At 38.0% G+C, this 13917-nt stretch overlaps 1 protein-coding gene across 5 annotated transcripts in view; it reads right to left on the reverse strand.

Moving 5' to 3' along the window:
• The window catches only part of lov (jim lovell), a 59598-nt gene that overhangs the window by 2978 nt on the left and 42703 nt on the right, over window positions 1-13917 (reverse strand). For 2 of the 5 annotated variants that reach the window (XM_064357350.1, XM_008198860.3), the window contains exons 1-4: window positions 8059-8176; window positions 2740-3288; window positions 2171-2694; window positions 84-206 (exon numbers count right to left, since the gene is read on the reverse strand). In XM_064357350.1, coding sequence (XP_064213420.1) covers window positions 84-206; window positions 2171-2694; window positions 2740-3188 — 1096 coding nt within the window. In that variant the 5' untranslated portion in view covers window positions 3189-3288; window positions 8059-8176. Of the gene's footprint in view, window positions 1-83; window positions 207-2170; window positions 2695-2739; window positions 3289-7042; window positions 7621-8058; window positions 8177-8428; window positions 8567-13917 lie in introns of those variants that run through there. The other 3 variants (XM_008198859.3, XM_008198862.3, XM_008198863.3) reach the window with 3 other exon arrangements.

A 13917-nucleotide genomic window follows, 5' to 3' on the forward strand; every position in this document is an offset into this window, starting at 1 on the left:
ATTAAACTGAATGGTGGCAGAATGAAATTAAAACTAGTTTTCCCACTGTCTTTCCTACAAGCTCCAAAGGCTAGAGCACTCACTTTTTTTCTTGACGAAGAGCTGGGAGTCGGGCGTCGTCCGGGGGTCGGTCATGTCGAAGAGGGGGTTGCGGCAGCCGTCCAGCCCCGGGGGGAAGAGCCCCAAGGGCGAGTCCAGTCCAAAAACTGGAAAATAACGAAACGTAATTTCTCCCATCGGTTTGCATTGATGGTCGATCGGCGAGTACAGCGCGGTGAATAATTAATGGTTCGCGTGAAACGCCGAGCTACATTTCTTATAATTATAACGAAAATAAAATTTCATCCCCATTTATAATTCAAACTTGGAAAAGCGTCTTTAATAAGTACACAAGAACTTATTAAAAATGGATCGGTCTTATTCAATAGGTGGCACCGAAAATTCAACTTTATTTCAATAAATCAGCGCGTTGTAAATTTTTAATTGGACGAGGGGAAAATAATAGGCAGTTGGGTAATATGGAAAGTCGTTGTTAGTGACCAATCGGAACGTCATTAATCACAGTCACGGTTGGATTTTTGGAGAAATGCGAGAAATGGTGGCTGAAATTTTCAAATTTGAGGCATAAGGACATTGCTGCTTCAAGGTGGAAGACTTGCCGTGACGAACGTTTCTCTTGATCACGTCGGAATAATAGAAATTAAATAAATCGGAAAAAAGTAATAAGTAATCAACACATAAAAGTGTTAAGTTTTTTAATGAAGCCACCAAAGCATAAAATTACGCTAACATTGTAGTTTCTAATTTTTTATGTTTACTTGTTTTATTTTATTCACTTGGTTCTGCAATATTGAATGAAACGTTCCTGCTATCGCCGCAATTGCAGGATTTTTACGCAAATCTGCAGCTTCAGTAGCTCCCAAACCAAAATAAGCGAAATTACATGCAAGAAAACTACCTGCATGGTGTTTATTATTGACGTATGTTTTGATTCCCATTTAAACCAATTAAAAAAAGTTAAGTTAATAATTTACTCAATAAATTTTGAGATTTCTTTATTAAAATATGTCACGTGTTACTGGAAATTTTACTGGAAATTTCAATGTGACGTCAAGAACACGCATTTTGTTCCATTTGATTTTGTAAACTTTTTTATTCTAAATTATAAATTTAACTCCGTCCCTGTCTCTACAAGCTCACAATTTTCAGGTTCATATTTACGCTAAAAAATACACTGGAATTTTCTTGTTTTCTTGACATGGTTAGCTTAAATTAAACAACATTTTAAAAATTACACTATTTTATTGTTTTATCTTACTTGTAATGCAATTTCTGTTTCTATTAAATGCATAGTTACATTTCTTCCTGCAAACAGGTTTCCTCAAGAAGTTATGGTACTTATATTTCTTTTGTAATGTCAAATGAGTAGGTATTTAGCAACTAAGAGTTTATTATGAAAAATTTATTGTTACTTAGGTATTTCTTTTTTTCCTCTTTTATGTTTCTTTTTTTTTAATTTACGCCGTTTATCTCTTTTGTAATGTTTGCGATTTGTATGTACCTACTCAATTAAGGCTTACTAAAAACATAAATAAATTAATTTTTTTTATTCAAAAAACGAAATATATTGATTAAAATTTACGATTTATTTTAAGAGCCGTTATACGCCTAAGAATTTTTTCCGGTTTGATTTTTTCATTGAAAAAATCTTGCTATAACCGTTCGCCGATGGTTTTCTTGTGTACGCAAACGTATTTAAAAATAAAACTGGGTCAGTAGTTCATTTTACAATAAATCACAAAGCATTGTATGAATCGAATTTTTATTAAAATTAAAAGCTCATTTTTATTGTGCTTCTTTCCCGCTACCTTCGAGTAGTAAACAATCGCAAGTACGTTATTGGAAAACGCTTGTTAGAATAATATCAACAAGTAGTCCGCTATTCAATTGATATTTGGTTGAAACGCGCTTAAAAATCCTTCAAACCCGCTAGAAGATTATTTATCTCCACACCTCGCTCCGCTCCACATACGGGGTGTTCACAATCCCATAAACAAGCAAACCTCATCACTCATCATCGATAATAACAATGCAGCAATATTCAATTACTGCATTTTCGTGTTGGCTGAGTCACCCACCTCGATTTCCTCATTCTCTCGAAAAAACTTACATTTACTGTGCGGAGGAGTCATCGCAAGTGCGGAAACCGACGGCATGGGTGGGAACGGTAGAGGTGAGTGGCTATCAATTTCTTGCTTCATGTTGATGGTGGGCGGCAGACTAACAGGTGGCGAAGCCCGGAACTCCTTGGAGCCTCCGGTGGACATGCTGAGGTCCATTTCGGGGCTCCCGGACGGGTCCGGGGTCCGAATTTTGTCCTCGTCTTTCGCCTTGTCTTCCTTCGGCTTTTTAACACTGAGATTCTCGGGGATGGCGTCTTCGGAGGGCGGCGGGGACGGCTTGGTGAGGTCCTGGGGGCCGCACAGCTCGCCGGACCTCCGCCGCGGCCGCGCCTGCTTCCTCCGGGGGATGGGCGACTGGCATTCGGGCCGGGGGAGCAGGGACTCGGGGAAGGACAGGCGGGACATGTGGGGGAGCTTCACCGACGGCTCGTAGTTCGACGGACACGACAGGGGCGAAAAGGGGGACGAACGTTCCCCCGGGGTGCGAACCGTCACTCCAGGAGTCGGAAACCTAGACTAACTTTAGCAAATTTCCTCCGAATTTTTGATTTGTTACCTTCCGAAGTAATTCCTGTCGAAGTCGTTGGGTGACGTCGAGGGCGTCGGCGTCTGGTTAATGATCGACGTGGACTCTTTGTCGACCCCGAAGGGGTCCTGGTTGGCCAGCCCCCGCACTTGGAGGCTCTCGGCGGCCTTGATCAGACTTTGGAGTTGCTCTTGGATCACGCTGATTTCGCCTTTGTACATAAAATCGACGATGGCTTGGACCTCCCAGCCGCTGAAGTCCTTGAGGACGATGACGGGGTGCTTGCAGGGATTCTCCGAGAATATCCGCTGGAAGAAGGGCGAGCACGCGCTGAGGACGACTTTGTGGGCGCGCACGGACGTCTCGGCGCAGACGAGGGTGACGTCCACGAGGGTCTCAGCCTGGAGGAGGGCGTCGAAGGCCGCCAGGATGTGCGTCTGATGGTTGTTCCATCGCAGAGAGTAGTGGGACTGGGTCATCGTGGAAAGGGCGAGCTCGTGGTCAGGTCCGAAAGTTCTCGTTTGAAGCTAACGTCAAACCGCCGTCATTCTCTTTCGTCTCCTCCGGAATTTTGAATTTCTAAACGAAAAATTCAAGTGTAAAAAATAAAATTAGCATTGCCACCAAACAAAAACATGCCCATTGAAAGAAATGGCTAAAATTCATGCAACGCGATTATTGTGGACCATACGACTTGTAATTTCTTTTTTTGTAAGTGGTAATGGTTGGAAATTACAACTTGTTGGTAAAAGTATCGACAAATCAATTAAGTAATTATGAGGTAGTAATGAGGAACGAATCAATTTTTAAATTGAGTTTCTTATCACTTGTACAAATAGAACACAATACTGTTGAATTATTTGTATCAATATAATGCTCTAAAATGCATTGAATAATTCTAGTGCTTCCTATAATAACACAGACTGAATATAGAGCGTCTCCATCTTAGGCAAAGTTGCAGCAAATAATGTATCATTCATGATTGATTATTCGATAACATGTCATTACGGTACTGCATTAATATTGCTTCTAATAGTTGACGTTACGTGTAAGTTACTTTGTCAACTTGTAGTTTAATAACAATAGCCCTAACTTGTTAATAATGAAAATAAATAAGTGAATAAATCAGAGTGTGGAGGAAATGAAAAGTTGGGAGACGAACAAGAAAGAGAAACTAGTAATGGGGATGTACATGAAAGTGGGGAAAGTTACTTTCTTGGAACTGCTATAAGATTGATGTTTTTAAATAAAAATTAAAAAAAATTAAAAACTGTTTTTAAATAAAATAAATACTGTTGAAATTCTAATGAAAATTTTACTGTTTAATATCGATAAACCTGCATAAAATTACTCGACTGTTGGCTAATACCTTTTATGATAGGTAAGTAAGAAAAAAACTTGTCTTTTGTTAACTCTCAGACATTTAAATCGATGATAAAAAGTGAAAGATATTCTAACATTTGTTAATTATCGTGGATAAGTTAATAAATATGTTAAGAAAAGCATTTTTTAATAAAGTTCGAGATAATAAAATAGTTACAATTAGCAATATACTCAGAAAGAACTAAAATCACATACAAGGTGAATAAAAAATATGGAGACAAATTGGTTTTGTTTAAGCTAGTATTTGGCTTCAGGAAATTTTATTTTATTCATGTATGGAACAGCACTATGATTCTTGATACCTTAATTTTACGCCAAAAATGTCGATTTTTTTGGTGAAGAAACGGTCGAAAAAGTCTGATTTTAGAAAGAACTTTGCAGCAGATGCAATAAAAAGCCGTAATTCTACCCATACATCGTAGTCTGTCAAAAAATCTATCAATTAATTTTTTCAGAAAGTGAATAGTTTAGGCAAAAAAAGACAGGAATACAAAACTAGAATTTTCAGCACACAAGACATGAGTGATTCCCTGAGTAAATGTCAATAAAATAATTTAAAAGACGAGATATTTATAGAAAATGTCCAAAAAAACACGTAAACTTTTCTTAATATTGAAACTTTTTAAATTCTCTTTGATCTAATTTTAGACATTATAAACGTAAAAAATGAACTCCTCTACGTGTGTACATTTCACTTAATAAAATACTGACATTGTTCTTTTGGGTATTAGATGCATTGACATAAAAATCTTGTTTTTCCAAATTAATACGCTAAAGTATTTCGTTATTCACGAGTTCATACATAAAATTTGAATCAAGTGCAACGTTTGAAACTTATTTTTTGTGAATCTTTGATTCTATTTCATGTCTTAGATCTAGCGCTGCAAGTCGTAAAAACGTGTGTAAATTGACTCCGGTGGCGGTTCTGCAGCAGTCCACACAAATCATGTAAACAATTAACCGATCAAAATTCATATTAAATTCCTAGAATAAAACTCATATGGCCGCAGTCACGCAGGCCCGATCTGCGACATGCAAAGTCGAAGTCGCGTGCGTATGTGACATATTCGCGCACGTTTCCCATAATCGCTTATTAGGGGTCGATTCGATAACAGTTTCATAATCCCAAAAGTGCACAATCGATAGACAACAGTCGTCGTCGGTGGCGGGTTTTTTCTCCCGGATTTTCACCCCGTTAACAAACACACAACCGTTTAATTTGCGGGTACGTACCGGTATTGTAATTACGGCATTAACTATTGACATTGATGATTTCAGTATTTAATTGGCCGATCGATAGCATATAAAAGAAGGATTATCATTTATTAAACGAACGGAGGTCTTTCTATTTTCGTGATGATTAACGGGAGCCATTACACATAACTTACCAACTTTACAAGCATACGACTTATTTACATATTTTATATTATCGTGAACACACGGAATCCCGTAATACACATAAATTAACGATTTATCAACGGGACTCAAGGGTTCACGATAATTGAGACGCACTGTATCTTAAACACAATTACGAACAATTGGATTGGCCCCGACAACGAAAGAAACCCACAACACGAACAAAAATTATTTTCATAATCTTGAACCCTCAGTGGCTAAATACTAAATTTTTTCAAATCAAGGCACTCATCATTACGTTTAAATTTCTTTTCCTGAGCTCAGTGGTAAGAGATGGCGCTACACGATTTAAGAACTAATACAAAATCATGGTGTATTTACTTATCATTTTTAAAATCTTTAGATTACATTCAAGTTGACAAAAGAAAACTTTTTAATAGACGTAACAAAATTCTTAGATCATTGCATTTGCATTTCCGTGTTGGGAATATTCTATTCTTCATTTCTGTTGAATTTTATTTTTGTCGCATTCCGAATTTGATTAGCTTTCAAAATTGTGTTGATCTTTTACAGCTTCTTTATTAATTTAGGTATCATACTGGTTCTACATATAATGAAAATTCAGGAGTGAAAAATAAGAATTCTTTCTGAGCAAAAAAGTGATTATTATTTTTATGTTTAATTATTTTTAAAAACTTGATGTGAGCCAGGCAACTTGCTATTATTGTTAATAAAATTTTAATAAAGTTGTTTCATCAAATATTTTCGTATACCTAAGCGCGCAACAAAACGCCTCTTCACTAGTGTTATTGCACCCTTTCTTGTGCTCGCTGAAACAAATAGACAACAGTGGCTTAAATCAAAGCGCATTCCTAAATTATAGTTTTAGTAACCCAAAGTCCCAAAGACGATTAATGGAAGAAACACATTAATTATCTGATGTCATTCCTTCAATTAAAATCGTAATGAACGAATTGTCGGTTTTTTGCACCTGCAATATTAGAAGCACCGTTTCCTCATCAAACTAACAGTGCTTTGCCCCTCAGGCGTTTAAACAAAACAGGCTTTATGCACCCTCAGTGCCGATAACATGTGTAGCCACTTTGAAAGCAAAGTTCGGAACTGCAGCGGTGACAAAATTTTATTATACTTTCATCCCCATAAAATATCTGATTGTTTTATAGTAGTCGCATCAATTCAATCCGCAAGCTGAGTATTTGTCTCGAGCACACAAAGGCAATTAGTTAATTAATTGATGCCAAGTGTACATAATGCGTGAGTATATTTGGATAATGCATAATTGATTGAAAAATGATTAAGGCGTCTCGAGCGTCGTTTGATTCTTGTCGAAAGTTTGCGAAGTTTTTTGAGCTTTCTTACCGGAGCGTCCACAATAATCACCCACAAACAGCACATTAGAAAACCACACACAGGTGTATCCTCAAAGCATGCGTGTCAAAATGTGGGATTAGTGCGCTTTTGGATTAGGATAAAAACAGGAGCACGTGGTCTGGGTCGGATCGCGCAATTTGTTATTTGCCGCATGTTGCACCCGAAGGAAGCACAGGAAGGGCACGCGTGTCACTCGACGCACCTTGCACCAGGTCCCGCAGGAAGTCTTCTTGAGGGGGCGACTCGTCCGACTGCTTTCAAAAATATGCCGACTCGCAATGGACGCATAATTCCCGGATCCCCGTTAATGAATCCGATTAGACAAAGCTTGGCAAGAGGCAAGAACGCTTGCGCCTTGCCTCCCCTCGTGCAAGACTCTCCCCACCTTCTCTTTACTCTTACTGTTTTACCCTTAGATATAAATTAAGGGGCGGCGAGTACTTAGAATCACACACGTACTTCTACCCTCTCTCTCGGCTCGACCGACCACTAATTACTCCCGACGAGGAGGCCGGATCGGACCTCTCCGTCTGCTTTGCATAAGTGCACTAAGAAATCATCCGCGCCGCGACGGACGTCGCCCTCCTTTTCTTTCGAAGACGCTCCCCGCACTCACACACACGACGGCGGCCACTTCGCTCCGGATTTTTGCAGAGCGCCGGTTTCCGGGAGTTCCGGGACATACTGAAGCGATGCGGACCGGAGCGCTGGATTTCAGTGCCGCGCCAACGCGATCCAACTTTCCCCCAAAAACGGACCCGACTTTTTTCAAGGGTGGGAAAAACGATCGGACACCACATTCGGACACCCACAAGAAGGAATCATTTGACTTGTGCAAAGTTTCAATTACAAGTTAAAAAATACTTTAATGAAAAGCTGACGCCAACTCACTTTTTTGCCACATATTTCTACTTATTTACAAATACCTACTTCAATACCATGATTCCCAGAACCAATAAAAACGAGTCATGTCTCAGGTAATGGCTTTGGATTTTTCAAAGAAATGAACTTTGATGCATCTTGAAGCAATACGTGATTTATACGTGAGTGAAAAACAATAAAGAAGATTTTGAAAATCTGTCAAAACATAAGAAAGTCAGTGACTAAGCAGGTAACAATGCTTTCTACGAAAAGGAGATAACAAAACATTTTCTATTGGCATGTGACAAGAATTATTTCCGTTCGACTTCACTTAATGTGCAAAGGTTTGGTACTCACTGAATTATTTAAAAACAAACACAGGCACAAACACACACGGAATAGGATCACACATCGACTCACACGAAGAAAATACGATAAAACCCTCCTATCAACACACAAATACAAGTAGAAAAAGACAGGCTGATGATAATCACCACGCAGAAAGAACTGCTAAAAAAGAAAGCTCTTTCTTCCCAAAAAATTTTGGAAAGCTTTTGTAAAAAATCACAGTATCCTCCCCTTTTTTAGTTTTTGAAAAGTAAGCAAATGGGTGACAAGAAGTGATGTTTTCAAGCCAATTGCCGAGCTTTGTGAAAGCTTGGAGATCAGTAAATTCGCTAATTTTTCGCGCTTTTCTGCACTAAAAATCGGCGCGCTTTCCGTTTACCTTATTTCGCTGCGCCCTCGGCGTATAAATTTCGTCACGAGCCGCCACTACACTGTAGCAGGCCACATTTCCCATTAAAATGCAGCTCCCCTCCGAAACGGCACTATTAACCTGTTGGTGTCTTCACGTTGACTAAAGGCCAGGTTAGGGATGACGTCCCCAAAACAACCATTATTTTTCCGAGAAGTACCGTAATAAAGATAGGGCGCGTACCGGCGGTTGTGGCTCTCAGCGAGTCGCCAAAATCGCCTTCGACACAATCGAACCGATTCCACAAACCGCAAATGAAATTGTAATAAATTAATAATTCAAACAAACTCATTAGCGAGGCATATGCGGAGTAATGTATCCGAGCTGACTCATTAATAATTCGAAACTTTAAATGAATCCCAAGTTTAGATATAAGTTCTACATGTGAACGTAATAATACAAACGCATATATCATCGGGACATGTCACCGGCTAATACGACGATGGCACCTGAGAGCCGCCGTTTCGGGCACGTGGGCAAATTTTCGAGACTTACGATCGGGAAACGGACGCAGAGGGATTCCACAATAAGTTTCCCGCATTTACCATTTATCAACATATATTAAAAAATCACAGACTCGTATCGTTTTAACAGAAAATAATTGTCAAAACCACAGTCACTCGTAAAATATTTTGATTTTTAAGTACATTTCTCTATTATACGAGCTTTTTTTTACTTGTTTCATCAAATATTTAAGTATCCATTTCCGAGTACAGTGAAACCTCCCTTCTTCACAACGGACATTTTTGTAGGAACGTTACAAAACCTACATTAAAGTTTCCACCTCCACAACGTAATTAAAAGATCCCCATCGGTGTCCGTTGTTGAGAGGTTTTACTGTAATTGTAAAAATTAAGCAAAAGAATTTGTGGTCCATAGGAGAAATCCATAACTGATTCACTCTCATATATCATGGTCTGAAAATATGAAACCTCACAGTGAGTGACCAAAAACAGACACGAAAATTTAAAATTTAAAAGTTTAAAACAATTATCTAAATAAGTACACAATTAAAAGTATGATAATTCTCCTTTTTCCTAGAGATTACTATTTCTGAAACTACACCTACTTCAAAATTTCTTTGAAAGAATTTTACTTTCATTCTCGGCTTTTTCTTTTTCTTTCCTTTCTTTTTTCAACATTTCCTTAATTTGTCTGTTGATTTTTGCGCAATTGTGTTCGCTTTCTTGCATGCTCTTACAATATTTCTATATGTTTTTACATGGTTTCCACTGTTTTTTTGCAATCTTGGACATTCAATAAAGTATAACTGACATCGTCTAATTTGCCACTGCAAGTTTTTTTTTGCTCTTTTAAACAAAGGTGGTAGGTTTATACTGTCTCTCTCTGTTTTACGTTCATGCCTGATTTGTCCTGATTTTGATACAAAAAGACCCAAATGTCTCGGTTTTAAGCTTTTGTTACAGTAAATATTTCAAGTAACCATTTCCGAGTAATTGTAAAAATTAAGCAAAAGAATTACGGTGCCTAGAAGAAATCCATAGCGACATGAAATCTTCACTGATTTACTCTCATATATCATGGTCTGAAAATATAAAAACTCACAGTGAGTGACCAAAAACAGCCACGAAAGTTTAAAACATAAAAGTTTAAAATTAAGTTTAAAAATAGGTACTCAATAAAAAGTATGATGATTCTCCTTTTTTGCGGCGATTCTATTTCTGGAACTACAGCTATTTCAAAATTTCTTTGGAAGAATTTTTCTTTCATTCTTGTTCTTAACCATTCTTAGCTTTTTGTTTCATTTCTTTCCTTTTTTAATATTTCTTTAATTCGTCTGTTGATTTCTGCGCAATTGTGCTTGCTGTTTTACAACATTTATACATGTTTTTACATACTTTCCACTGTTTTTTTTTGCCATCTTAGACACTCTATAGACATGCATAATTGACATCGTCTAATTTGCCACTGCAAGTTTTATTTTTTTAATCTTTTAAACAAAGTTGATAGTTTTAGGTTTTTACTGCCACGAAAATCAGTAGTACCTAATTGAAGTTGGAAAAATTAATCTCCTGAAAAATTCTGTTAAGCATAAGTAACACTGAAAAATTAAATTTCTGTGTATCTTGCATAGATTTTTATAAATATTGTGCAGATACCAAAGAACAAAGGAATATAGTAAAACCTCTCAACAACGGACACCGATGGGAAATTTTTAATTGTCCGTTGTGAGAAGTGTCCACTAATGGGAGGTGTGAAATTGTAACTTAGATTTTGTTACGCTCCTACAAAAATGTCTGTTGTGAAGAGGTGTCCGTTAAGAGAAGTTTCACTGTAATACTTTATGAAAATCTAGAGGTAGGCAATAGCGATTACGAAAATACTTGTTTTTTTTTCAATCAATATTTCATCTTCTATATTAATTTTCCTCTTAGTATTGTCCTGTTTTAATTTTTCAACTTTCAAATCCTTTCTTGGAGATAAGCGATTTTCGAAAAATTTGAGCTTTTTTTGAGATGTATTTGTGTGAATTTTGCCTTTGAGTTTGTATTTTTGTTTGTAAATTTTCCCACACTTGAGTTTGTCGGTCATAAACGCGCAGAAATTTTATAGTTTTCATGTCGGCGAAAGTCAGAGGCTTAAAACGTCCTCTACCGTCATATAACAATTAAGTATCGGAGCCATATTTTGGCGAAACTCGCCATAAAGCGATTGTGTTCCGTTGACCGTGCCATTAGCATACGTCCATGCACCCCCATAAAGCAAGCATTCGCAAATCCTCAGGTATGTTTCTGTTATCTGGCAGCTTTTGCATGTGAAAGGGATTAGAAAAAGGATGTTTTATGGTCCGTCTTGTACCTGGGGTGGGAATTCCCTTATGTGAGGGTGCGTGTGTGAGGCACGGCCGTGACAATTATCGATTCGAATTCTTCTTGCATGCAATGAGTGAAAAGACAAGAAGGAGAAGAAGAGAACGGCGTCGGTCATTAAAACTTTTGCCTCGATGGAAAGAAACGGACTCATTTCCTTCGCTCGATAAACAAAGAGGGACGCAACGGATTAAAACCAGAATATGTTATAACTTGAATAATTGTGCTGCGGATGAGTTTAAAATCCTAGCAGTCGTATTTATTGGTCGAGAATAAAGCTCTTGATTATTATTCCACGAGACTTTCGCTTTTCGAAGAAAAACGCGAACACATCCAAGACGCACCTCTTCGCTCCGGAACCGCCGGAGGAAGCGAGATGGATGGAGGCTTGTCGGCTCGAATTAAGATCGGGCTTTAATTTGAAATGCGCGCGCCCCCACCCCCACACACATCCCCGCTATTTTCTTATACACGTACACCGGTGCTGGTTTTTAATTTTACGAAGGGGATGCGAAGGGTTGCCTTCTTTCAACGAACAACTCCGGCAGGGACATTCGACATTAGACCACATTTTCTTATTATTAGCGCAATCAACTGGCCCATGAGTATTGATCGGCTTTCAAGTATTCATTAAGAAAAATGAGGAGCACCCGAACGCGGTCCGGCCCTGTCGCCGGTTTTTCTCCGTCGTGGTTTTTCTAGGTGAAATCGAGTGCAGAACATAGTCAATCGGACATGAATCATTGAGCGGAACTCGGCGTGTACCTGGCCGTTCCTCTTCGCTGTCTAACTGCAATTTGCAAATCATTCCAAAAGTTAAAGACCTCCGCAATTCACATGAGAAACACAAATAGCGCGGTTCGATCCATTGATTACTCGACCGGAGGGAAAAAACACCATTGACCACTATTCCGAATGGATTTATAACAGACACTTTCTTTTTGTCCACTGTCGAGGAACGGGACCGAAAAATTGCAACACTCTATATATTCATGCAACTGTGTCTCATATTCGCGACATTCGTCGATTTTTTTGCTTGAGCGGGTTTGTGGACGAAAAAACAATATTGGAACTTCCGAGAAGAGGCAATTAATTTGCAAAAAGCCCATCCTGTACGTGTGTCAGAAGCAACGGTAAATCCTTGCACAGGCAGACGGTTTTCTTGCAGAAATTGTAATAAAATATCAATTCGTTCCTCAAACCGCAAAACAGCATCAAATTCGAAAAGTCAGTCGATTTGATTTTTTCCCGCACTGTAGTACGCCTTTCACTAGTGGATGGTAAAGGTCAGTTCCTTGAGTACATCGCAGATCGCGTGTTTCCCATTCGAATCGGGCAAATACGAGGGGACATAATAATGAAGTCAGTAGCTGGAGAATAACTCCATGGCTGTCAGTCTAAATTTGATGGATGTGTATAGTTCCTTTATTATGGCAGTCGTGGTCAAAAAACGATCGCGTCGACACATTAGATCGTGGCCGAGAAATAGCCGCATGACCGGTAGCTGAAATGTCAGGAAATTTGCGGTTGAGACTTTATTGCTTTCTTCACGGCGCTGCAAAAATTTCACTGGATATGTGGGGGCAGAGACGGACGGCGCAGAAGAACTGTGAGAAACTTATTCAAAAAACAAACAGGAGCCTAATTGCCTTCTAATTAACTTTAATTTATTCTAAACACCAACAAAAGATCGTTGTCAGGCGCAAGCCAGTTTACGCCCACAGTGCATCTATCACACATTTATTAGAAATAAAATAAGTGTTCTAATTCTTTTACCTATTCAACCACTAACTTTGTTTTTTTTCAATATCATTCTAAATTACTGTTTGTTCAAAGTTTTACGGGCGCATACCTTTATTTGTATGTATACTATGTTAATATCCGGCTCGAAGGACCAAAAAATGTTGCTACTGCAAAAATCCTGACATAAATATTAAATCTTGGCTACTTCAAACATAGTATTTTTGCTCATACCAGTAGTATTACCAGTACATCGAAGATATTAGTTAGTTAGTATGTTGTGTTATGCTCTCCAATAAAATTTTTGATATGTTTTGAAGTTTTTTATTTTACGTACCAAACTATAATATTTGAAACTGATACAATCTTTTTACAACTTCATCTTTTGTTCTGATCATTATTTATGCTTGCATAATTATCTAATTACCACACAATCGACTACTGCTATAGATATCAGAGAGAAGATTTATATTTCAATAATATACAGACTTGTCACTCGGTACAGCTTTATTAATATTTATTAGGAAACAGTGGTATAGGTGGATGAAGCTTTTTCTTCCGATTTCTACTGCTGCTTGATCCAAATTTTAAATAATAAATAATTGATTTTTCGGTTAAGTCTGTGCAAAAACAAGCCAAAAAATGTAATAAAGCCATATTTCTTTAGGAAAGTAATATGAAAAGCCTTTTTAAAGTTGCCACTCTTCAAACAAGTGCCACAAAAGTGCTGACATCATCCTTATTTGTCGAAAAACTGGAAAAAATCGCGCTTATTGAAGCCAAACCTCGTACGAAAACAGCAATAGCGCACAGAATAAGTTAACTATACGCATGAGAAGGCATGTTAAAAAAAAATCGCGGACATGGAATAGAAGTCCACTAATAGAA

Source organism: Tribolium castaneum, chromosome 6, assembly GCF_031307605.1.
Source record: "Tribolium castaneum strain GA2 chromosome 6, icTriCast1.1, whole genome shotgun sequence".
Lineage (NCBI taxonomy): Eukaryota > Metazoa > Arthropoda > Insecta > Coleoptera > Tenebrionidae > Tribolium > Tribolium castaneum.